At 40.7% G+C, this 27,263-nt stretch overlaps 1 protein-coding gene across 8 annotated transcripts in view; it reads left to right on the forward strand.

Moving 5' to 3' along the window:
- The window catches only part of HERC1 (HECT and RLD domain containing E3 ubiquitin protein ligase family member 1), a 175,759-nt gene that overhangs the window by 108,173 nt on the left and 40,323 nt on the right, over window positions 1-27,263 (forward strand). For 6 of the 8 annotated variants that reach the window (XM_073652698.1, XM_073652700.1, XM_073652697.1 and 3 more), the window contains 15 exons: window positions 2,550-2,787; window positions 4,610-4,779; window positions 5,716-5,871; window positions 6,656-6,762; window positions 7,357-7,467; window positions 7,560-7,736; window positions 8,890-9,129; window positions 9,276-9,359; window positions 9,468-9,979; window positions 13,622-14,373; window positions 15,511-15,709; window positions 16,147-16,307; window positions 17,173-17,289; window positions 21,947-22,154; window positions 24,467-24,591. In XM_073652698.1, coding sequence (XP_073508799.1) covers window positions 2,550-2,787; window positions 4,610-4,779; window positions 5,716-5,871; window positions 6,656-6,762; window positions 7,357-7,467; window positions 7,560-7,736; window positions 8,890-9,129; window positions 9,276-9,359; window positions 9,468-9,979; window positions 13,622-14,373; window positions 15,511-15,709; window positions 16,147-16,307; window positions 17,173-17,289; window positions 21,947-22,154; window positions 24,467-24,591 — 3,357 coding nt within the window. The remainder of the gene's footprint in view (window positions 1-2,549; window positions 2,788-4,609; window positions 4,780-5,715; window positions 5,872-6,655; window positions 6,763-7,356; window positions 7,468-7,559; window positions 7,737-8,889; window positions 9,130-9,275; window positions 9,360-9,467; window positions 9,980-13,621; window positions 14,374-15,510; window positions 15,710-16,146; window positions 16,308-17,172; window positions 17,290-21,946; window positions 22,155-24,466; window positions 24,592-27,263) is intronic. The other 2 variants (XM_073652703.1, XM_073652701.1) reach the window with 2 other exon arrangements.

Genomic DNA, 27,263 nt, shown 5'->3' on the forward strand with positions numbered 1-27,263 from the left:
AAAGACCAGATGAGTTCTGGAAAAGGATTTATGCACAGTTTTAAAAGGAGAACATCTGCTGGTCAGGATATTTCCATTGCCACATATCCGTTAAATGTGAGGCAGAGCACCTAGCACTCAGATGTACAGAAGCAGTGTCTGGACCCCCTGTCCTGTACATAGAAGAGTCAGACACTGCATTGAAGTTTCCCATGGCCAGTATGGGCTGTCAGGGAAAGATGCAATTTTTGGGGAAATTAACTCCAGGAAAGCCTGATCAAATGGAGGAGGCACATATACTCTATCACGTAAGAAAGAGTAATTCGCTATTGTGCAATGGGTAAATACTTCTTAGTCAGATGGCCTGCGGTCACTTTGTAACTTCCAATGCACTTGGCCATCAAAACTGAAATATTGTTACGAGGGAGGGTGGATTTCAGTTGGGATATACAACAGTATATTTGTTCCTATTAATGTATTTCTGTGCACAAAATGTCTAAATCTTTTTTTCTAATTTTATTTATGAAAACTGGAAAATGTTTTTTGTGGTTAAGAAAATTTAAAAACAAAACAAACAAACAAAAAACCCTGAAATATTGCAAGCATAGTTACAAAAGGTAGCATGACAATACGTCGCAATCCAAGTTCTTTTAAGAAAATGTTTTCTGACTGGTCATATGTGCTTATTACATAGAATATGTGGTGCATGTTTTTTTACCAAAATCCATCATTATGGCCCTATTTAATTTGGAGTTGAGCTCTCTATAATTCCAGCTCAGGATATTGCATCTTACAGTCTTTTTGACACAGCTATTCAAAATAAGTCAGCCACACTCAAGGAGGACGAAGATCTGTTTGGTAATTTGCTTTGTGAAATCTGGTCACAGATCTGCTTTCATGAGAACCTGTCAAATCCCTAAACAGTACTAACTTCTAGATAATCTGAAAGCCCGGCTTTCAGGAAATAAACTGTATTGCTCCCGTCAACCTCAGGCTTTCAGTCATAGAGGTGTGGCTTCAGTCACCGCTCAGTACATAGTGAGCGTCAGCTGTAAGCACTCCCCGACACTTACTGACAGCCGGCTCCGTACTGATGCACTGTACAGAGCCGACTGTCAGTGCCGGGGTGTGGTTACAACCGCCGCTTACTATGTACTGAGTGATGATTTTGTTTTTATGACTCAAAGCTGTAGACCTAAGGGAGGAATATAGTTTATTTCATCCTGGTAGCTGGACTTTCAGTGTGGGCGCTGGGCAACTTGAGAACGTGATTAACCCCATAGATGCAGGTTAATAGCATTTGGGGATATGACAGGTTCCTTTTCAACTCACAGAGGATTAATGAGACTGGATACAACTGTGCAGAATGTCAGACCTGTATAAGCTTTCAGCCTCTGACTGTGTTTAAAGGGACTCTGTCAGCACAGAATCACTATTGAAACTAAGTCCAGGCGCTCGGTGCTCCATGGATGGCAAGGCCAATCATTTATATACACCTCCCCACCTGCTTGGTTTCCATCTATTTCCACTCTTCGCTGGCTTTATGAAGTCAGAGCTGTCGATCAAAGAAGAAGGTAGGCAGAGATAGAGGGAAAATAAGCAGATCGGAAGGTGTATATAAATGATTGGCCCTGCCGTAAAGAACCAAGCTGCGGGATTTAGTGTGAACAGTCATTCTGTGCTGACAGAGTCCCTTTAAGGCTATGTGCCCACGATGCCCCTGATTTTTTCCTGAGCGTTTCTGCATCTCCCTGGCAGAAATTACGCATGCGGATTGTACATGCGTTTTTCCTGCCAGGGACATGCGGAAGTGAAGCGTTCTTCACATGCATTTCCGCATGAGGGTTGACAAGCACTTTCCAAGCGATTTTAGCATCACTTGGAAAGTGCTTGTCAACTTGGTCACACTATATAAATCCATGCAACCGGCATGGATTTATATAGTGGGACCGAAAGAATGGTAAAAAAATAAATATTATACTTACCTTCTGATGGCCCCCTTTAGTCTACCGCGAGCTGCCGGCAAGCACAGACAAGGACTCCGGAGGCCATCAGAAGGTAAGTATAATATTTATTTTTTTATTTTATTCTTTTTTTTTTTTTTACAGGTTCTATGGTACCCGGGTCCGGAGGAGAGTCTCCTCTTCTCCAAACCTAGGTACCATCCGCACATTGGAATGCATGGATTCCGCATGTACAGATGCAGTGATGCAGATGACATGCAGTCCAATGCAAGTCAGTGGCGGCAAAAACACAGCGCTTCCGCAAAATAATTGGTAGTGCTGCGTATTTTTCCGCAATGAAAATCCGCAGCGGAAATTTCCGCAGCATGTGCACAGTAAATGCGGATTATCATTGAGGAACATGGCAGACCTTCTACCAAGCGTTTTTTAAGCGTGTCTGCAGCAGAGGGCACACAGCCTAACTTTAACTGTTCTTGGTGAAAAGCAAAGATCCTGAAAAATGAGCACAGCAGTCAGTATATAGTTATTTGGTAAGCTATAGTGTATAGTTAAATTTACTTGTGTAGAAACTATAGCATATTTATAAGCTGTTCCTTCTTATTTCAGAAGCCCAACAACGCCTCTTGTTGGTCACCGTTTTTGCCCTCAGTGTCCGTTATCAGCCAGTAGATGTTTCTCTTGCCATTTCCACTGGCCTGCTTAGTGTTCTGTCACAACTTTGTGGCACAGAGACGATGCTTGGGCAACCTCTCCAGCTACTGCCCAAGACCGGAGTATCTCAGCTGAGCACTGCACTTAAAGTAGCTAGTACTAGGCTGCTCCAGATCCTGGCAATTACAACTGGGTGAGTAGTTTTTCATCTGTTTATATTTAACATTTTGTTTTAAAATGTCTTTTATTTATTGCATTATCTGAACAAATAAACCTGCAATATTTGCCACCCACTTGCTTAAAGTTAATTTATCCGTAAGCTGAGGAAGCACTCTAGCTTTTATTATCAATATTCTAACTGTGTAATTTGTTAAATTACATTACATGTAATGTACACTTTCCCCCTTTATTATGGGACGTTGGGTCATGTAATTGCTAGCCTGACAACCAGTCCAATACATGGGCTAATACCTAGGCCATAGATCAGTCTCTCACTCCATGTGAACTGCAGAATAATATGATCATCTAGCAAATCTCTCCTGGCAGCTCTGATTCCTTCCTTGCTCACCCAGCTCCTCTTTCTGCCTCTTGCAATCCTTTCCATGCAGCTAAAGATATACATGAAGACTTATGAAATTCTGTAAAAGAAAATTTGTTTACTTCCCAATCATAGAGCAGCTTTCATTTTGTATTCTGCTTTTGACAAATAAAAGCTTTACTGTGATTGGTTGCTATGGGCTGCAAGGGCAGTTTTACTTTTAGACAGTTTCATAAATATGGTCTTTTAACCCCTTAGTGACCAACAGACGTCTTTTTACTGACCTGCGATATAAGAGACTAGCATTCCCCGACAGGTGACAATCCTATAACTGTCACCTGTACATTATAGCTGACAACTTGCTGCATCAGCCACGATCAGTGTTGGCACCGACCATGGATGTTTAACCCCTTAGATTCTGCTGTCAATAGTGACTACTGAATCTAAATAGTTAAGAGTGTGGGGGCTCCTTCTTTAACCCCATTGGCACCCTGAGATCTTGTTTGTGTGGTCCTGATGTTCTCCATGGCAGTTCATGGCCAAGTAACGGCCTTAGAGTCTGTTGACTATAGTGGGCTGTTCAGAAGTTATCAAAATTTAGGTGGTAAAAATAAACTTTTTCATTCTTGTCATGCCACATTCAATTTCTTAATAAAAGGAGGAGTATAGAACAGCAAAATTTTGCATACAAGTGACAATGTTGTATTAAACATAAAAATCACAAAATTGATAATTACAGACAAGGAGGTGTTGCCAGGTGATATTATGCATCGAGGTAGGGTAAATAGAATGAAATTCATAATGATACTGGGAGACTACACAATTGCACTATGCCCATGAAAGCCACACTGTAAATATGAAATATTAATTTTCAAAAAATTACAATTTTTTTTTTTTATCATCAACAATGCAGAGCTAGAATCACAAACGTGTCATAAATGCCCCAGAATGTTAATAGAAGAACCCTCCCTCCCCTATGGCCACATAAATGGTGAAGAGAAATGAGCACATCAAAAAATAAAAAAGGTCATAGCCTATTTTTTTAGTTTATATATTTTGACCCCACCATTCTGGAGAGCTAGGAGACCATTCTTGTCCAGGTGAAGATGTGACTGCGTATGCACAGCCACTCTACCCTATATTGAATCCGAGCTATGGTATCAACCGATGCTGTCTTCCAAATGTGTTAGGGAAGAGTGTGAGCACATAGTCTTTTCTTCGCTAGTATTGGGAGTATGTACACCCCTATTCTCAATACATGTATATTGGCAATCATACAGTAATTCTTCTCCAAAAGAACAATGCTTTATCCACACCAGATTTGCGATGACTGATTTTCAGTTTCATTGTATATTACACATATTGGAGATCAGGATGATAACCTTAAAGGGTCACTTCGAGAGTTCTCACTGTATTTTGTTGTGTAATACAGCTTACCATTGTGTTTATACATAGTTGCCTGTTGTTTCTTTTATAGGACATATGCTGATAAGCTGAGCCCTAAAGTGGTGCAGTCTCTTTTGGACCTGCTCTGTAGCCAGCTGAAGAACCTTCTTTCTCAGGCTGGAGTCATGCCTACCTTTGGTGAAAATGAGGAGGAGAAGAAATCTGAGCTCTTAGGAGAGAGTGAAAGAAAGGACTTTAGAGGTAACAACTACTTAAAATTTCTGTTTCATTTAAATCTCCATCAATTATTAAATCTTTTTCCAGTTATCGTTATTCGCTTGTGTCCGATCTCCTTGTTTGTTTACGCGGGCATGTTGGAAGCCCACCATCTGAACCCCAGACATACATGCCCAGTTCTGTTATCCTCATCTCAGTATCCTCTGACCTTGGCAACATAGAGACGAATGGGCTGGCTCACATGGAGGTGGATGGGCTGGCTCACATGGCGGTGGATGAGGTGGCTCCCGTGGAGATGGATGGGGCGGCATGAACACTAAGCCACAAGCCATACTAGAACCTGTTGTCCGGCAGCACTACTAAGCAGGCTTGTGAATGTTGGCTGAGAAAACCTGTCCTCTGATCCTCTGAAAACCATATAGAATATAGATGTGCCAGGGGTATAAGTTGTTGCTGTATTCTTGGGGCCAATTAGACTGTAGTATTCAGAGATGGGAACGTTTCAAATTACATTGTGGATAAGGTCCTAATCATTCTCAGCTAGATTCTTAAAAAAATATGAGCCCCACAGGAGGGAAGTCAGTATCACCCAGGATAAGTGCCTAGCGTCTGATGCACATTTTTTTTTTAGCTGGCTTTGTCAGGGGAACATGTGATGTAACATAAAGTGAATGAACACCCACAGTTCAATGGCATATGGGTTCTCAGGGAAAATATACTCTGACGTTGAGTGCAATATTATCATTCTGTGCATAGTAACCAGTTATTGTTTCCCGCACTACGCTACCATTTTTGTGTTTTATAGTAAGTGTATTTCATCCCTATGAGTAATAAAGATCATCACATTTATGATGTTGAAGTGGGAGTTGACTGCATTCCTTGATGGGGTCTAATGCAGTATGAGGATTGTAAGTTTTGCAGCATTGAGTAGTGAGTATTACCTAGTCCTTTTTCTTCCAGCTACACTCCGGAAGCAACGCACAGCAGAGCTGCATCTTGGTGACTTTTTGGTCTTCCTGCGCAGAGTTGTGTCTTCCAAGGCTATACAGTCTAAGATGGCGTCTCCTAAGTGGACAGAAGTCTTATTGAATATTGCATCTCAAAAGTGCAGCTCAGGTATAACTAACATTGCTTGTACGAAGGGCTTGTTCAGACATCAATTTTTCAAATATTGTTATATCTGTGTTTTACAAAGACTATAATGGTCACATGTTCTATGGTCCCTGCCAAAACAAATCCGAGACAAGTATGTTTTTGATCTGAGTCACAGATGACATTCATCCTTACAAGTGTATGGGTCCATGAAAAATTCACAGACTGCACACAGATGCAATCTGCTGTCTATTTTTAACATTGTAAGGCCAAGTTCACACAATCATATTTTCAATGTAAGTGCTGTCTGTGAAAAAGCGAACAGCCCTCAAGCCATTGTTATTCAATGAAGCAGTTCAGACGCACGTTTTTTTATTCTTCCGTGGATTATATCTTCATGTGAAAAATAAATCTCAGCATACACTAGTTTCTTCCATGTGTTGGATGAGATCCGCCCATTTAAGTCTATGGATGAGCAAGAAATAATCAGATGCCATACTGAGTCACTTTATAGCATATCTGGCACTTATGGATACATTGCGATTCTTTAACATAGGACATTTGTATTCAGACATGTACATTTTTAAGTCCTGCTGTATAAAGACAGATTGCGCACGGATGACAATTTAAAAAAAAAAAAAAAAGTATACACTTGTGTGAACTTCGCTGAATGGGGATAATAATGAAAATTTGTTCCAGCACAGAACGGATATCTGAATGAGACCGTAATTGCGGTATTTATAGAATTTACTATTATGGGCTTATAGTGACATTTGGTATTTGAATCTTTATCCCAAATCTTCTATAGGTGTCCCTCTTGTAGGGAATTTAAGAACAAGACTTTTGGCCCTACATGTCCTAGAGGCTGTTCTGCCCGCATGCGAGTCCAACGTGGATGACGACCAGATGGCACAGGTATAGATTCTCTATTTGGATAAGCACGGTTCATGGTAATTCAGTGCATGTATTGGTCATTAAGCTATGAGGTAGGGCTGTTGGAAAGGCCCTCTGACAAAAGTGATCATATCCTATACACGATTTTCTCAGGTTTAGCAGCATTATTTACCCCAAAGGCATTTGAAAGATAAATTGAGATGAATTTTACATTTTACAATTTGACCAATTGAGAGGCTCAGACATTACCATGGTCTGTCTAATTGTTGAGACCCTAGTAGAAAAGTTCAGATCCATGTGATTTATAAGCTGTATTGTAATGTTGTTATATGGGCCTAAAAAAGGAGTATGTCATCCAGTAAATACTTTCTCATTGAAGCATGTACAAATGAAATAATTTTTTATCAAAATATAAAGAATAAGGCAAATTGCACTTATACTATTCAATGTGCAAAAAAATTGTTTTCAATAAATATTTCTTTTTTGCATTTTCTCTTTGCAATAACTGTACTTGAACTTTATAACCCATGTGACAAACAATACAGGAAACTTACATGTCGAATGTAAATAAAATATTGGGTTTGTCCATTGAACTTTGATTCTTCACTTTTACAGGTGGTAGAGCGACTCTTCTCTCTTCTTTCAGACTGTATGTGGGAGACTCCCATCGCTCAGGCTAAGCATTCTCATCAGTTGAAGGAGAAAGAGCAAGAATCAAGACTGCAGGTAATCCACATTGATATGTGACAATAGTAAACTAAAAAGCTTGATATAATATAAAATAAAGAAAACAAAACCACTTCATTACTCTATTATAGAAGCAAGGGGAACTAGAAGAGGAGGAGGAAGACCTTCCTATTCAGGAGGTTTCATTTGATCCTGAGAAAGCCCAGTGTTGTCTTGTGGAAAATGGACAAATTCTCACTCATGGAAGTGGTGGTAAAGGGTATGGCCTAGCATCCACTGGGGTAACGTCCGGCTGCTATCAGTGGAAGGTAAAATTATGAAACGTTCTGGATTGTTGATTAAATATCAAGAAGTACCCATATAGTACAATTACATGTGGAGAAGTAGCAAGAGAAGAAAATTTAAAGGTGCAGGGAATGAGCACAAAGAATGAATAGAGGTGTGAAACGCTGCTTTGGAAATGTACTTGTGCTTATGGTGCCCATCATTTGCATCCTTTGCAGTGCTGCATGAAATATATAGCTTATTTATTTAAGTAACTGAGACTATAAAATATTGTAGCATAATTTCCATTTGTAAATGGTTAATGCATTCTTCTGTCTTGAGGAGCACACCGCTTTTCAGCTTCGCGACTTCTTGATTGCTGGTGGATGGGCGATCCTGATTGATTGACAGTTCAGGCCAGTGACATCGTCAAACTGCTGGCTCCATTTGTGCACTCCTGATTCTGTTATACAAGACCTCTTTACTTCTAAAGAATCTGAGGCACAGTGGAACAGAAGCTAGCCAGGATTAGGAGCAAACAGTGCACTCCAGCAATATCGGACGGCCTCAAGGCAGTGTTTACAAGCTCACTACGAAATAGCTCGTAAGCACCCTGACTATTGGTCCATCACTGCTAGGTCTCAGTCCACATGATACAGAGCAGTAAACAATAAAATATAAAGTTTAAGGCGTTAGCTTGACTTAATAATTGTGTAAAATTGCAAAGTGCTTGTAAAATCAGTAACTTTGCAGTTTAACTCTTATTATAAAATTTTCCGTTCTCAAGAACAGAGTGATTAATTCTGTTGTGTCCAGCTGAATGTTTAGGTTACCAGCCACCATGCAGTCTGAGAGTTGCCGGTTTTGTAGACAAGGAACGCACCGCTTGTATACTTTATCCTTTGGAGTCTGCAGGTGCTGCTCTCAAGCTGTCCAGATGGCTTCAGTGCGTCTTCCATGCAGCAGAGGGAACGCTACCTCTGCTCATAGTCTGGGAGAGCGCTCCTTTTGAAACAGCGGCGCAACAATGACACTGATCTGAACTGATCCTTTTAAGGGCTTTGGGGAGAATGGGGCAAATTTTTAATAAGCAAATTGCAAAGTTTCTTGTTTTTCCAAGCAATTTGCTGCTGTTCTCATTTTAGAAGATGGGAATAAACCCTTAAGTGTCGTATCTTACTGGCTTCTCTTCTTTAGTTTTACATTGTGAAAGAAAATCGTGGCAATGAGGGCACATGTGTTGGTGTTTCCCGATGGCCTGTGCATGACTTCAATCACCGAACCACCTCGGATATGTGGCTGTACCGAGCATACAGTGGCAACCTGTATCACAATGGAGAACAGACTCTGACCTTACCCAGCTTTACTCAGGGAGACTTTATCACCTGTGTCCTTGACATGGAAGCTCGAACCGTGTCATTTGGTAAAAATGGGGAGGTAAGATGAGCTCCTTTTTTGCTTTTGTATTGCCATAACTTTATAACCATTGCTTTAAATCCATTTGTCTTTGCAATAGCTGGATTTTTGTATTTATAACTTGCTGTAAATATTCAGAAATTTTTTTTTTCTTTTTCCGTTCACAGGAGCCCAAACTGGCATTTGAAGATATTGATGCAGCAGAGTTGTACCCTTGTGTAATGTTTTACAGTAGTAATCCTGGAGAGAAGGTACATTTATTATCTACTTGCTTTACTTTTGCCACATTAAACACACATAATAAAATCTAACAGGTTAGTAGAGGTGTTATGTTCAGCTAAGAAATGTTTGTGTTTTAGGTAAAGATTTGTGACATGCAGATGAGAGGCACTCCTAGAGATTTATTACCCGGGGATCCCATCTGTAGTCCTGTAGCCACTGTCTTGGCTGAATCAAGTGTACAGCTTCTCCGAATATTGCATCGCACCGAACGTTGGACCCACTGCATAAACAAAAAAATGGTGGAGCGTTTGCAAAAAATTAAAGGATGCCTGAGAGAAGCAGGTGCCAAGTTAAAGAAAAGTCGATCAGTCCAGAGTAGGGAAGAGCATGAAGCTCGTGATGAAAAAGAAGAAGATAAGGGGAAGCATGCAAGACATGGCCTGGCAGAGCTTGGTGAAACCCAGCTGAAAACTCTGTGTGTAGAAGTGTGGCCTGTGTTGGCCGTCATTGGAGGAGTGGACACTGGACTTAGGGTGGGTGGCAGATGTGTCCATAAGCAAACGGGTCGCCATGCCACTCTGCTCGGTGTGGTGAAGGAGGGAAGCACTTCTGCCAAAGTTCAATGGGATGAGGCAGAGATCACGATCAGGTATGATTATTTCTCATCTTCTGCATCAGAGTACTTCTTATATATATTTTGTCATCTTTAGAGATCTGTATATATATTTTTTCTATTAAGAAACCGAGGTGCGTTCATGACTCCGATTACTAAGGGTATTAACTGAACTTATGGTGATCCACAGCTAAGACACTCAGCTATTGGCTGTAATTGTGTGGAGATTGATCAGCAAGTGTTTGATTTTTAGATGCAGCTCCACCGCAGTGAAAATCAGGCTCAGCACAGTTCCTGTTAGAAAAAAAGGGCTCTCGTAAAGTATATGCATGCTGGATCCTCCAGAGTCAGAGGAGCTCTTTCTAGTCGCTCTTTTCTTTTGCCAGTAGATATGGGTCACATACATGAAACCACTATTAAAGAAGCCCTGTTAATATTTTTTTATTAGCTAAACCTGTGTAATGTAGTGTAAGCATGTTAATATACTCACTGATCAGCATCTTCAGTTTCCAGCAAGGTTCCAGTCTTCTCACTCATGTGACGTGTATTTTGACTTGCCAGCTCACACTGGGGTTTATGTTTGAGCTGGAAGTTGCATTTACAATGCAAGTCTATGGAGTTTCTTTCTGACATTCTATAGGCTTACATTGAAAAAGTAACTTCTGGCCTCGCATAAACCCCAGTGATATCAGTCACATGACTGAGAAGAGGACTGGAGCAATGCTGGAAACCGGATTTCAGATACTTGATTTACGATTTATATGATTGCCCAGCAAGCATGATTTAAAACAGGAGAGATGGGATAAATGCCTTAATTTAAAGGCAACTGAGTTCTTTATAAACTTGCATTTGTCCTTTTTTTTATTCTTTAGGAATACTACTGTTTCATGTGCGTTTTCTTTTCACATAGAGTTTATAACTGTGTGATGTATGTGCTTTGCCAATATAAGGGGTTCTCTGTTAATAGAAAAAAAATAACTAATGGAAATATTATAAATATATTCTAAATACATTTAATAATGATTTAAATGTAACTTATTAATTACATTTAAATCATCGTTTTCTCTAGGGAGTTAATCCCTATGGAATGAAAATGGCAACCGCCCTCTGTTGCTTACAAAAAACTGTCTCAAATGTTAATAGAAAAGGTGCATGTAATGTAATCATGTGCAGTAGGAAGCTTCATTGCAGTGACCTTGAGATAACTATACCTTGTACTATTATACAGAAAGACAGAATGGACAGCAGTGGGAGCAGCCTTTTCTTATATCCACACCCCTGGTATCTACAGTATTAGATCAGATAGACAGGGTGGACAGCAGTGTGAGCGCAGCATCTTCTTATCTCAGCACTCATGGTATCTCCAGTATTAGATCAGATTAACAGGCTGGACAGCAGCGTGAGCAGCCTCTTCTTACCTCAGAACTCATGGTATCTCCAGTATTAGATTATATAGACAGGGTGGACAGCAGTGTGAGCAGCATCTTATCTTGGCACTCATGGTATCTAGAGTATTAGATCATATAGACAGGGTGGACAGCAGCGTGAGCAGCCTCTTCTTACCTCAGAACTCATGGTATCTCCAGTATTAGATTATATAGACAGGGTGGACAGCAGTGTGAGCAGCATCTTATCTTGGCACTCATGGTATCTAGAGTATTAGATCAGATAGACAGGGTGGACAGCAGTGTGAGCAGCATGTTATCTCGGCACTGATGGTATCTAGAGTATTAGATCATATAGACAGGGTGGACAGCAGTGTGAGCAGCATCCTATCTCGGCACTCATGGTATCTAGAGTATTAGATCAGATAGACAGGGTGGACAGCAGTGTGAGCAGCATCCTTTCTCGGCACTCATGGTATCTAGAGTATTAGATCAGATAGACAGGGTGGACAGCAGTGTGAGCAGCATCTTATCTCGGCACTGATGGTATCTAGAGTATTAGATCATATAGACAGGGTGGACAGCAGTGTGAGCAGCATCTTATCTCGGCACTGATGGTATCTAAAGTATAAGATCATAATAAGGAAAAATAGCAGCACAGTCCTATTGTGGGTGCAATACTTCCTCAAGCAACCAGCCAAAAAGCCAACAAATATAGAAAAAATAGATTGGATGCAGCATTCCAATGGAAATCAGTGAAAAAAAGTGGACTTTATTCCCACAAATACATGTGACGTTTCAGCATTTCATTTGAAGCCTTTCTCCCCCTTTCATTTAAAATAATCTTTGGAGGCAGATTTTCATGCAGATCATTATCCAACCATAGTCCTGAACAGTTTATGTACATAAGATTTCACTGAAGAAGCCATTCGCATGCAGGTATTGCATTATAATTTTATTATACTTTCTAGGACCTACATGCCCATATAGACTGCTTAGAAGGGTTGATCCTGCTGACAGATTCTCTTTTAAAAGTAAAAAAAAGAAACAACAGAACTGCTGTTGTTGTTTTTTTTCTTTCTCCCTATAAAGAGGTAATAAAAGTTTGGTAATAAGTTACATGTGCCCCAAAATAGTGCCCCTGACAAATTCAACTCATTTTGCAAAAAACAAGCCATCATACAGCTAAGTCGGTGACAAAAAATTAAATTATGACTATTGGAATACGACAGTGAAAGAACAAACCATAAAAATGTTTTGTCCCAAAGGCCTAAAAAGGTTGAGTTTTTAAATGGTTAGAGGTACAGTATATAAGGGTTGAGTTATAATGACATTTGCTTCAGTAGTCTTTTCTATTCCTGAGAACCACCCTTTAATAGGTGATGTTGCATTACTATGAACACAAAGCCAGTTCATTTATTTTGGGGGAAAACACAAACTAAAAGCCGTTGATCGTGACAGTTCTGTTATCGTAACTCTGTTAAGCTTCCCCTCTTACACTTTATGCTAATTTTCGGGCCAAACGATGGTTTGACTGATCGTTCACCCGACAGCCATCTCTCTCGAATCTCCCATACACAGGAATGCCCGCTTTGCCACGTGCGAGAGAACCGTTTCCGGACTCCTCTTATCGGTGGTATATCTCTAGTAATAATTGACAGTCTGAAATGGTACATGTCGGATCCTTCTGTCTCCTGACATCATCTGTCTGGGAGGCCTCATACACATTAGACTGTGGACTGAACCCACCGATACAGGCGGGTTCAGCCAGAATTAATCTAGTATCGGAGCCTATGGGCTACAGATGACAATATAAGTTGTATTTCTTCATGTAATGATGATACACTGCTCTCCATGTGTACTAAATGACTGTATTGTTCCATATTTACCTCTTCTTTGTCTTTGCTTTGTCCATCTTAATGTCTTGTGATGTGTCCTACCCTCTAGTCTGTCCTGTGCTGCTTATGCTGCAGAGTTTAATTGCTGTTCTTTTCTTTTTTTCAAAGTCATTAAAATGTGTATTTATGAAAACTAATCCTCAGGAAAGTGAAGGTTTTGTCCATAGCAGCTGTGAAATTGTGCACTAGCTGTAACATGAACCTTGTGATCTGAATGGTTGCTATAGGCAAATCTTCACGTTCTATAGTAGTTTTCCTAAATAAGACCCTATATTTGCTCATAAATGCTCGCTGTAAATGACTTGACAATTTTCAACATTATTTCCTGTACTCTCCTCTTGTCTGTCCCTCACTTGCCTTTTCCTGTGTCGTTCTGATTTTTTTCTCAACCAAAGCTTCCCAACTTTTTGGTCGCCTAGTGACACTCCTCTCTACAATTTGGAGCCCTGTGACCCCCCTCCCTTCGATGTGGCTCGTTTCCGTGGGCTGACTGCCTCTACACTGCTTGACCTTACATACCTGACAGGCATCCATGAAGATCCTGGCAAATCTGGTGCTAAACGCCACGAAAAGAGACACCGTCACGAATCCGAAGAGAAGGGAGACCCCGAGCAGAAGAGCGACGTTGAATCTATAGAACGAGCAACAGAGGAGAAAACAATTAGCAACATAGCTTCTAAATCCGAAAACGAATCTATTACACTACTGAGTGAAACTCCGGCCAGTGATCAACAACATCACTCTGTTGATGGGAAACGTAAAAGTCACGACCACCTCTCAAGGAGCCATGATGTTGCCCAATCTGAAAATAGGGCTGTTCAATTATCCTACATAAATTTAGGAGCCATGAAATCCTTGGGAGCACTGCTAAGCTGCAGTAAATATGCTGAGCTGCTTCTTATTCCAAAGGTACTGGCCGAAAATGGACACAATTCAGATTGCGCAAGCTCTCCTGTCGTACATGAGGATGTAGAGATGAGAGCTGCCCTGCAATTTTTGATGCGCCACATGGTGAAGAGGGCTGTTATGAGATCACCCATAAAGAGGGCATTGGGACTGGCTGATTTGGAGAGAGCACAAGCCATGATTTACAAGCTGGTGGTACATGGACTACTAGAAGAGCAATTTGGCAGCAGGATTAGACAAGGTATGCCACAGAGATTATGCTCTATAGCATGGTTTGCATAGCAATATTTTTGGCCGCCTTTTGTATTTCCTGGTTTTAGTTAATTGTGGTGGGTTGTTTTTTTTTTTTTTTTACTTTATAACGCATAGAATTTTAATGGTGTGCAGGGTATTGTTAGCTAGATTATACCACCAACTAGTCTTAAAGTGTATGTAGAGTAATAATACCATTTCTTGCAAAAAAAAAAATGGCCTAGAATTATTAGACTTTAAACGCCTTTAGCACCTTTAAGGGGAAGTGCAGTGCATAGGATAAAATCTGTGACAAATCCATATGTAAAACTATACGGATTTGGTTGTGATTTCACTTTGGATTTGCTGCATAATCCGTCGTGTGTATATGTCCTAATTCGTTTTATATATAATTAGAGGTGAACCTAAGTGTCACATTCTTCACCTTTCATCTGTTATACAAGAACTTACATGTACTGCCATGGAAGTAAACAGTACACAAATGTACTCATTTTGTTTGTGCAAAATATCCTGCTGATTACATTTATCTTGCTTCCTATATCCCTAACTACCAGGGCTTTATAGTGAAAAATATTATGATGTAAATTTGCGATCAGTTTGGACATAAAAGTTACATTTACAATCCTGTGTCTAAAGAGTTATTGCAAAAAAAAATAAAATTCCAAGATCCATAGGATGAGAATAATTTGATGATTCTTGGGGGCCCGTCAATGTGACTCCTCAGCGATCCAGGCATTGATTCTGTGGAACACCGAGAGTGGGGCTCCTGCAGTCCCATCATGAATGGAGCGGAGGAGTGCATGCTCGGCCTGTGCTCACTTCATTATCCATGGGATTATAGCTAATTGCTGAGCATTGTACTCTACCTCCTCTGTCAGTCTCGTAGAGTGAATGGGACTATATCCACCTCCGCTCCATTCACGACAAGGGTGCCACCAGCGATCAGCAAGTTTTATCCTATTCCAATGAATGGGTATAACTTATTTTTGCCGGAATTAGCCATGTAATATCTTAAACTGCTGCCCGACATCTGTTTTCGGAATGCTGTCTATTGCTTATTCAGCTTGGCATTTTTTGTCGCAGTTGAGTGACTGTTCTTTGGTGCATTATGTCTGTCTTTCTCCAGACATAGACCAACAGGCTGAGGATACTGACCAAGTTCAACAAGCTCAAACTCCAGTTACCACAAGCCCGTCAGCATCCAGCACCACGTCTTTTATGAGCAGCTCGCTTGAAGATACTACCACCGCTACCACGCCGGTCACTGACACTGAAACTGTGCCAGCATCTGAGTCTCCTGGAGTTATGCCTCTCAGCTTGCTGAGGTACTGTACCCATTCATTGCCTATGTAAATAGACTATTTCTCATTTCAGTGGTGCAGATGTACTAAGGAGCTTTTCTACACTTTTATAGTGATCTTATGAAATATAAATACCTCTCCTTGGTCCACCATTTCATTGTCACCTTGGTTTACACTACATGCCTTACATAGCCTTTACACAAGAATACAGTAGCCCAGCTCTGCTGGCTGAGTACTGAGGACTGTGCCCAAATCGGGTAGCATCCACCACTTGTTTGTTAGTTTGGTTCATTGTCTGAGGACTGACAAATCTTACATAGGCACAGGTCGAACATACAAAGTCCATGTAGATGTTTCTTCTGGCTGGATGTGACTTGAGCCTTCCAACACACCCACTGACCGACTGTCAGGAATATTTTGATATTTCATACACCTTTAGAATTTTACATTTACTCTTTTAGGCAAATGTTTTCAAGCTACCCAACAACAACAGTGCTGCCCACCCGTCGTGCACAGACCCCTCCAATCACATCACTGCCCACATCTCCCACGGATGAAGTGGGACGAAGGCAGAGCCTGACATCTCCTGACTCTCAGCCATCAAGACATACTAACCGTACCGGTGAGTATACAATTAGCTATATCATGCAAGCAACTACCTGTCTTGTATAGGGAACTTGTCGCATTATTCATACTGCTCGAAAAACAGTCAGCATGAATCGGATACAGGCTTCATTGCTAAAAGCATCTCTATTCTACTCTGATGCACTGTGGCATTTCAGAGAAATACACAGATGAAAACTTAGACAGGGATGAAGTAATTAATATAAGAGGCAGGTCCCTGTTGTCGTCTTTATGCCGGTTCAGCTAGACAGATGGGTCTCTCCTTATATGTGTCGGAGAAGCCAGTGCAGACCTGCAGCTTGGACCCAGACACACGAAGTTATAGGGGTTATTTGACTCAGAAAAAAATAAATTGTTAGGCATGGATGCTTTTAAGATTAAAAAAAAAGTAAGACTTGCTCACTTGCCAGCAGAATAATGGATCCAGCACAAGCTACACTCCCTCAGTAGGTGATGTCTGCACCATTTGGAAGTCACAGGACTGCTGAGGTCTGTGATAGGCTGCAGCGGTCAGGTGACTGGAACAGCATGTCATTAGCGATCCATCAGCTGTTGTGCTCTTAATCACCTGACCGTGCAGCCAAATCACAGTTTTCAGAATTCCTGTGACTTGCAAATGAAGCCGACATCCAAGTCATCTGTACATGATTTAGTTACTTAACTTCAGTTTTTTTGAAAGAAGGAAATTATGTAGAGATTTCTGCAGTTTCCCTGACACTAAGCTCAATTATTTAAATTATAAAATGTACCCAAAAAAACCCCTGCAATAATAATGAGAATAATGGGCAGTTCACGTATTCCTTTTTGTATTGATGCTTTTATTTGTAGTCTTGGGTGATTTCATTTATTATTTAACTTCACAGCATTGTCAGATCCCAGTAGTCGCCTCTCTACATCTCCCCCACCTCCTGCTGTGGTTGTACCTTTACTAGAAATGGGCTTCTCCATAAGACAGATCAAGAAAGCCATGGAGGCTACTGGTAATTGTCCTGTTTGTCCTTTTTATTGTGCCATTCTGAGTGTTTCTGATCTATAAATGTGATATTTAAATTAACTTGGGTTGGAGCACTATGGTAGTGTTTTTATTGCCACATCTGTTGCCAATTATCAGTATTAAAAAACGTAACCGTCACGTTTTTCTGCCGTTTCCAACACCGCTCTGGTCTTCTCCTGTATGGCTTGAGCACAGCTGTGACATGCTGGCTCACATAGCGTCTTATGTGGGGGGTGGGCTGGAGGTCACTTTCTCAATGTGAACGAGACTCTTAGAGACTTACATTAAGAACAAGTGTAGTCACATGATGCAGGAGAGGACCGGGGCAGAGCTGGAAACGGCAGAAGATTGCGACGGGTCAGTATTTTAATAAACTCTGTATACACACACTAATGATTTGTAACAAAGGGGGCAATTTAATAAATGCCGGAGTGCTCCTGTAGGCTTTTGAGTTTGTCACTTTTATCAGTGACAAATAAAACATCTCTGTGGGTATGGTTTGCTGCTACTACAACTGCATATTTTGCTCTATACTTTGACGTAATCACTAATTATTTTAAGCCGGTTTATTAACCCCTTAAGAGCCCAAGGCGTACGAATTTGTACCTGCGCCCTGGGCTTTAAGAGCCAGGTACGTATTAGTACGCCCTGTTGATTTCGCCCGCACACAGGTTGTGCGGGTGCGATCGCCGCCGGGTGTCAGCTGATAGCATCGGATGTTAGCTGTGACAATGTGCTGTGAGCGGTCCCGCACCGCTCCCGGCACATTAACCTCCGCAATGCTGCAATCTAAGTCGATCGCAGCATTGCGGGGGCAAGTGGAGGTGATCGCGATACTGGCCTCTCCTGCTGGTGTCCAACGCTGTCTGCCGCAGCTTCCCGGATGTTGCCATGATGACTCGATGTCGTCATGACAACATCCGGGTCACCAGACAGGAGGAAGATACTTTGGTCATGCGCAGTGCATGACCAAAGTATCTTCTGTATCTGCAGCGCTGACAGCCTGTATAGCACAGGGATGGTGCTGCATTACTGTGCTATACAGGCGATCAGAGTAAAAAAAGTGAAAGTCCCATAGTGGGACAAAGTATAAAAGTAGAAAAAAGTGTTTAAAAAATAAAAAAAAAATTAAAAATATATATATAAAAAAGTAACCCACCAAAAATAAAAATATAATGTACCCATCAATAAATATTATTATGGAAAAAAAAAAAGCCTAATAAAAGTACACATATTTGGTATCGCCGCGTCCAGAACGACCTGACCTATAAAACTGTCCCACTAGTTAACCCCTTTAGTGAACATGGTAGAAAAAGAAAAAAAAATGCTTTATCATCATACTGCCAAACAAAAAATGGAATAACACGCAATCAAAAAGACACATATGAATAAAAATGGTACTGCTGAAAATGTCATCTTGTCCACAAAAAACAAGCCGCCATACAGCTCCATCAGCTGAAAAATAAAAAAGTTATAGCTCTCAGAATAAACTGATGCAAAAAAATATTTTCTTCTATAAAATAGTTTTTATTGTGTAAAAGCGCCAAAACATAGAAGAACAATATAAATGTGGTACCGCTGTAAACGTACTGACTCAAAGAATAAAGCTACCTTATCAATTTTACCACACGCGGAAAAGCATAAAAAAAGAAAAAAAAAAAAAAAAAGAAGCAATTCCTGAATTGTTGGTTTTTGTTTTTTCTGACTCCCAAAAATCTGAATAGAAAGCAATCAAAAAATGCCTGAAAATGGTACCAATAAAAAACGTCAACTCATCCCGCAAAAGACAAGCTGTCACATGGCTGTCGACCAAAATATGGAAAAATTATAGCTCTCAAAATATGGCGATGCAAAAACTAGATTTTATAAAAAAAATGCGTTTTTTAGTGTGTGACACCTGTAAGTCATAAAAACCCGATATGATTCTGGTATCGCTGTAATCGCACCGACCCGAAGAATAAAGTCGTCTAATCACTTATACCGCACAACGGCGTAAAAAATAAACTCTAGGGTTAAGGTTGTGCTAGAGTTGATCTTGGGGTTAGGATTAGGGTTGGGCTAGGGTTAGGGTTGGGGCTAGGGTTGGGGCTAGGGTTGGGATTTTTTTCAAAAGTGAAAAAAAAAAAAAAAAAAAGATGACGATATGGCGACTAGTGTTGAGCGCTCGCTACTTGAGTTTGCATTGGGTGCTCGGGTATGCACTGAGTATCGCAGGTTCTCGAGTGACATGCTCTAGTCTCCGCCCCATACGCTTCGTGGCCAAAAAAATCCTCACGGGGATTGCCTGTGATGCACGAGCGATCCCCGCATGTTTTTTTTTGGGTGTCTTAATAACCGTGAAACATGCGGGCGGGGACTCGAGCATGTCACTCGAGCATGCGCAATACATGGTGCATACCTGAGTACCCGATGCATACTCAAGTAGCGAGCACTTGCGCTCAAGACTAATGACAACTTATTCAATATGATGACCTAATGTTATCAAATTCTGTGTCGTACCTCTGGGTTCAAAATATTCACTAATACCCCTTGATAAAATCCTTGAGGGGTGTAGTTTCCAAAATGGGGTCACTTGTGAGGGGTTTCCACTATTTAGGCACATCAGGGGCTCTCCAAACGCGACATGGCGTCCGCTCTCAATTCCAGCCAATTTTGCATTCAAAAAGTCACACAGTGCTCCTTCTCTTCTGAACTCTGTCGTGCGCCCAAACACTGTATTTTCCCCACATATGGGGTATTGGCGTACTCCAGAGAAATTGCACAAAAGTTTTTGGGATCCATTTTCTCCTCTTACCCTTGAGAAATTAAAAAAAATTGGGGCTAAAACATCATTTTTGTGGAAAAAGTTAGATTTTTTTTATTTTCACGGCTCCATGTTATAAATTTCTGTAAAGCACTTGGGGGTTCAGGGTTCTGACCACACATCTAGATAAGTTCCCTGAGGGGTCTAGTTTCCAAAATGGTGTCACTTGTGAGGGTTTTCCACTGTTTCGGCACATCAGAGGCACATCCGCTAATTATTCAAGCAAATTTTTCATTCAAAAAGTCAAATGGCGCTCCTTCCCTTCCAAACCCTGCTGTATGCCCAAGCAGTGGTTTCACCCCACATATGGGGTATCGGCTTACTCAGGACAAATTGCACCAACTGCATGGTGCAATTTCACCTGTTATCCTTATGAAAATGCAAAACTGGGGGCTGCAAAACATTTTTGTGGGAAAAATGTGAAAATTTATTTTTACGGCTCAATATTATAAACTTCTGTGAAGCATCTGGGGGTTCAAGGTGCCCACCACACATCTAGATAAGTTTCCTGAGGGTTCTAGTTTTCAAAATGGTGTCACTTGGGGGTTTCCACAGTTTAGGCACATCAGGGGATCCCAAAACGCAACATGGCGTCCGCTAATTATTCAAGCAAATGTTACATTCAAAAAGTCAAATGGCGCTCCTTCCCTTCCAAACCCTGCCGTGCGCCCAAGCAGTGGTTTCCCCCCACATATGGGATATCTGCGTGCTCCGGGGAAATGCACAACAAATTTTGTCTAAAGTAACATTTTTGTGAAAAAAGTTAAATGTTAATTTTTTTTCTTCTAAAAATTCCTGTGAAGCACCTGAAGGGTTAATAAAGTTCTTGAATGTGGTTTTGTGCACCTTGAGGGGTGCAGTTTTTAGAATGGTGTCACTTTTGGGTATTTTCTGTCATAAAGATCCCTCAAAGTGACTTCAAATGTGATGTGGTCCCTAAAAAAATGGTTTTGTAAATTTTGTTGGAAAAATGAGAAATCGCTGGTCAATTTTTAACCCTTATAGCTCCCTAATAAAAAAAAAATGTTGGTTCCAAAATTGTGCTGATGTAAAGTAGACATGTGGGAAATGTTATTTATTAACTATTTTGTGTGACATATTTCTCTGATTTAAGGGCATAAAAATTAAAATTTTGAAAACTGCAAAATTTTCTAAATTTTCGCCAAATTTCAGTTTTTTTCACAAATTAACGCAAGTGACATCGAAGAAATTTTACCACAGTCATGAAGTACAATATGTCACGGAAAAACAGTTTCAGAATCAGGGGGATCCGTTGTAGCGTTCCAGAGTAATTACCTCATAAAGTGACAGTGGTCAGAATTGTAAAAATTGGTCTGGTCATTAATGTGCAAACCACCTTGGGTTGTAAAGGCATTAAAGAAGTTGTCCACTACTTTTACATTGATGCCCTATCCTATGGATAGGGCATCAAAGTATGATCGGCCGGGGTCCCACAAGCCTCACCCCGGCCGATCAACTGTTAACAGTGCCGGCGGCCGGAAGTTCTAACCTGCGGGGCTCCGCCGTCAAGTGGTAGTTGCCGGCGCTTGTTACTGCACATCCGCCTACAATTCAATTGAATGGGAGGCGGATCTGCAGTACACCGCGGCGGCCACTACCACTTGACGGTGGAGCCCCGCATGTGAGAACTTCCAGCCGGCGGCTGCTGCCGGCACCAATAACAGCTGATCGGCAGGCATCAATGTACGGATAGGGCATCAGTGTAAAAGTAGTGAACAACCCCTTTAAGGAAGATTAAAGCCATTTCCATAATAAAATGTAACATTTCCTAAAACTTGAAATCTGTATTCCTGTATTTCCTATATTTGTGCTTTTCCAGGCGCTCGAGAGGCTGACCCCCAGAATATTACTGTATTGGCAATGTGGATGATAGAACATCCTGATGATGAGGAAAGATACTCTGGCAGAACCGGTGAACAGTGCCAGGGTGGTGCTATCTCAGGTGCAGGGGGTAAAGCCAATGAGGTTTTCACAGGAGATATTTCCTCTTCAGATACTCCAGAATTGGAAGAATGCTTTTGTGAGAGGTAACTTATATATACATTTAGGAGAATACTGGATGAATGCGAGAATGCGATGTCCCTTTTTTTTTTTTTTTTAATACGTTTCGGTGTCTTTTAACCTGGATTATCAGCGTAGCAATGTTTCACTACACTGTGTTCCAATTTATTATGCAAATAATATTTTCTCAGATTTTCCCAAATTACCTATATGAATTGCAGTCATTGTAATTTTCCAGTCAAATAACTATTAGAATACAATTGAAAGGTTTTTGTACAAACTGCCTATGATAACAGTATATTTTAAAAAAAATAAAAAACTCAAACTGCACTCAAAATGCATGTTCCAAATTATTATGCACAGCAGAGTTTTCAACCTTTTCATTTTAATAAAGAACAAAAAAAATGGTCATTTTTGAAATTATAAGTATTAGCAGGTTATTAGAAACTGAAATCAAACAGTTTTCAACTCAAAACTTTATTCTAGGTGATGTTACATTTTCACATAGGACCCCTTGTTCGAAAGGAGCTTCTGAACTCTCTCGTCCATTGAATTTGTCAGGTTTTGGATGGTTTCTGCTGCAATTGTTTTGCATGAGGACAGAATACCCTCCCAGAGCTGTTGCTTAGATGTGAACTGCCTCCCGCCATCATAGACACTCCTTTTGATGATGCTCCAGAGGTTCTCAATGGGGTAGAGGTCAGGGGAGCATGGGTGCCACACCATAAGTTTGTCCCCTTTTATGCCCATAGCAGCCAGAGATGCAGATGTGTTATGTGCAGCATGAGACGGGGCATTATCATGCATGAAATGATCTCGATGGTCCAGATGGATGGAGTGGAGGATGGCTGGTTGATGGGACACCCCATGCAAACATGGATACGGCGCTAACAAGGAGGAGGTGGAGTAATGTTTTGGGCTGGAATCATGGGGAGAGAGATTGTCGGCCCTTTTAGGATCCCTGAAGGGGTAAAGATGAACTCTATAATGTATGTTGAGTTTCTCAAACAGCACTTCCTTCCATGGTTCAAGAAGAAGAACCGTGCATTCTGCAGCAAGATCATTTTCATGCATGATAATGCCCCGTCTCATGCTGCACATAACACATCTGCATCTCTGGCTGCTATGGGTATAAAAGGGGAGAAACTTATGGTGTGGCCCCCATGCTCCCCTGACCTCTTCCCCATTGAGAACCTCTGGAGCATCATCAAAAGGAGTGTCTATGATGGCGGGAGGCAGTTCACATCTAAGCAACAGCTCTGGGAGGGTATTCTGTCCTCATGCAAAACAATTGCAGCAGAAACCATCCAAAACCTGACAAATTCAATGGACGAGAGAGTTCAGAAGCTCCTTTCGAACAAGGGGTCCTATGTGAAAATGTAACATCACCTAGAATAAAGTTTTGAGTTGAAAACTGTTTGATTTCAGTTTGTAATAACCTGCTAATGCTTATAATTTCAAAAATGACCATTTTTTTTGTTCTTTATTAAAATGAAAAGGTTGAAAACTGCTGTGCATAATAATTTGGAACATGCATTTTGAGTGCAGTTTGAGTTTTTTATTTTTTAAAAAATATACTGTTATCATAGGCAGTTTGTACAAAAACCTTTCAATTGTACTCTAATAGTTATTTGACTGGGAAATTACAATGACTGCAATTCATATAGGTAATTTGGGAAAATCTGAGAAAATATTATTTGCATAATAATTTGGAACACAGTGTATTTTTTTGGTGGGCTAAATGGGGACAGATGTTACTTTATAGTAGAATATAAAAACTTCTACATAACTGGGCGAGAATTTATCAATGGCTACACTCCAGTATTCTTCTGGAAAAAAAAAACATCAAAAGGGAAGAAAGATGGGGGGAAAAGATAATGAAAAAGGGGAAAAACATAAAGAAGACTAAACAGTTATTTGTGATCATAAAACAGAGAGATGATGTAGTACAGATGGAGTCAGTATGGGTATTAAAATTAATGAAAAAATTAGGATGCTGTCCAGAAATAGGAGGAATGATTAGCATGTAGTCAGGTAGAGGATCTGGGAACAGGGCCCCTAGTAAAAATGCAAGTTATACATCAGAGCGCTGGTGATGTATACCCATGTTGCAGCTTGCACAATGGCAAAATGCTGGGTCAGCAAGAGAGCATTATGTCAGATGGTTGGAAACGCAGCCTTTTCTATTTAGTGTTCATGTCGAGCCCTCAGGGGTGATGGCAATCCACTCCTCCATGCGTAATGTTACTGCCGTTTTTCTTTAAATGTATTTTAAAATGTTGATCAAAAACACACTTTGTGAAAGAGGTCTAATTGTATCTGGTATTGTGACTTGTAGTCCAGACAGCATGGACCAAACAGAAAATGCTGGAGCGAGTAGTGGACAGCAGACGAGAGGCAGATCCACTGTAACTAGGAGGCAAAAGTTTGATCTGGCAGCAAGAACACTGCTGGCGAGAGCGGGTATGTTGAAGCATCCCACCTATTTTGAGCAGCAATACTGGTCATATTTTGTAATACACATGCAATGATGTTTGTTGGACTGAGAATGATCTTTTCTTTCTACTACACAGCTCATTTTACTAGAATATCACTTTTAGCTTATTTGTGTTGTTGTCTTCTGCTTTAAAGTATTATCCCACAGCAAACAAAATATTTTACATTTGAGGAATGGGAAGCGCTAAACAGCCTGCACTTTTACATCTTTTTACACGAATATGTTCTTGCAAATTCTCAGGACCGGAGACTAATTGGTGTTCCTGCTGCTATATTGGACTCCGTTCATACCTCCTCTCGATTTTCATTACTTTTTTGTCAGCCAGAATAATATGAATACCCAGAAAAAAACCTGATGGAGCCTTATAAATCAATAGGATCCATCATGGTTTGCTATAAAAATAGATCATAAAGGGTCTGTCATATCTGTCATGGGTACTGTATTATTGTGACTGATGCACTATTGTGTAGAAGGGTCTGATACATTTGTGGCATTCGGTTTTTGCAGGTTTTCAACTTTTTGTTTGTAATCAATGACGTTCCCATCTCGAAAAATGTATAAGAAAGCTGTGTAACTACGCAATTGCAGTAATTAGAGTAACTGTTATTTTATATTTTTCTTTCATAAACCGATGGCACACATGAAGATGACAAATTTTGTAATATATCTTATCAGGGAAACCTGCTTCTTTCTCCACAAGGATTGATCTTCCATCTTCAAAATTCTCAATTCACAGGTAAAATCTGTATTCAGTGAAGACAGACTGTTAAATTACGGAGATGGGAGATGATAGTTGCTACTGATTATGTACACTAAGAGGAGGGGGGAGCTCTACGTTTAACTCTTCCCACCTCCCCCATAGAGTCTTATCACTAGCAGTGGTCATCTCCTATCTCAATAATGTAAAAATCTGTCTTCACTGAATACAGATTTTTCTTGTGACTTGAGAATGAAAGATCAGTCCATGGGGAGAAGGAAGCTGATTTCCCTGATGAAATATATTACAAACGTTTCTTATTTTCAAGTGTACTATTGTACTTTAAGCTTTATTTTCATAAAATTGTTAATAATATTAGTATGTCCCTTTGTAGTCTAGTGTGTGATTGTGGACTTTGTGCAATCCAATCTTTGCATAAAATCAATAGTACACTTAGCAGAAATCAATAGTACAAGTGGATATTGGAACGTTGGTAATATATCTTATCGGAGACATGCTCTGCTTTCTCCACTTATGAGCCACTTTTCCCCTGCCTCTTAAACTCCCCATTAACTCTAGATGGGGAGGTGGGGGGCAACAGCTCAAATCAGTCTTGGTCAAAGCTAGATGGACTGCAATCAAAGTGTGGTTAAGTTACATATTTAAAGTGTAACCGTCGTTTTACATTTTGATTTTTATAAATCAATAGTACGTGTGAAAATAAGGAGATTTGTAATATATCTTATCAGAGAAATCTGCTTCTTTCTCCTCCTGGACTCATTTCTCATTCTCAATTCACAGGTAATATCTGTATTTAGTGAAGACAGATTAGAGAATTTTATCTGTAGCAGCAGTCATCCTCCATGTAGAAGCAGAGCTCCTCCTCTCATGTGTATAGACTCTTACCAATAGTAACTGCCATCTCCTATCTAAGCAAAGGGGAAAATCTATCTTCACGTAAAGGGGTTGTCCGGTCCAAATCTATAAGTCTGTAGTCACTCTGTGTGACTGCAGATTTCTGAATCCCCCCAGCACACGCACTGTGCGCTGCGGGGTTTCGCTTGTTTCAGACCCGGGACGGGAGGGTATGTATGAGTTATAAATTCTCCTGACCAGTGGGCGTGGCCTTGTGCCATACACTTGTATTGCGCGAGGCCGTGCCCCATCTAAACAAGCGGCCGGCCTGTGGGTGTAGCCGACTGGAGGGCACAGCCTTGCTCCATACAAGTGTATGTAAGTGAGACAACGCCCACCGGCCGGGAGTATGTATAACTCATACAGACCCTCCTGTCCTGGGTCTAAAACTGGCTGCAGTCTGCAGTCATACAGAGCGACTGCAGACTTTATCGATTTGGACCGGACAATCCCTTTAATACAGATTTTACCTGTGAATTAAGAATTTTGAGAAGCAGAAATTAGTCCAGGACGAGAAAGAAGCATATTTCTCTGAAAAGATGCTTTACAAGGTTGCTTATTTTCTTGTGTACTATTTCTTTATGAAATAAAAATGAAAACGGCGGTTATTCTTTAACCTCTTTCTGACGTGGTACGTAATAGTACGCACCATGTCAGAACCCCCTGTTCAGCATGGGCTCCGGCGCTGATCCCGCACTGAACCGGGCACATGTCAGCTGATTTATACATACACTTACCCCACCCATCGGTGACCCCGTCGCATGATCACGGGTCACCGATGGATTGGCATGGCAACCCAGGGTCTGCAGCAGACCCCTGTGGTTGTCATGTCCAGATTGCTATTTAGCGCCGCCCAGTGGTCGGCGCTCATAGCAAGTGAGCACATCTGCTGCATACAGGCGATCTGCTCATCGCCTGTGTGCACCAGAGCCGATAAGGCAAACAAAAAGTAAAAAAAAAACTTTTAAAAAAAGATTAAACAAAAAATATAAAACTTTAAATCACCCCCCTTTCGCCCCATTCAAA

The sequence above is a fragment of the Phyllobates terribilis genome, unplaced genomic scaffold, assembly GCF_046119375.1.
Source record: "Phyllobates terribilis strain yellow unplaced genomic scaffold, ASM4611937v1 Scaffold_11__3_contigs__length_659146591, whole genome shotgun sequence".
NCBI classification, from domain to species: domain Eukaryota; kingdom Metazoa; phylum Chordata; class Amphibia; order Anura; family Dendrobatidae; genus Phyllobates; species Phyllobates terribilis.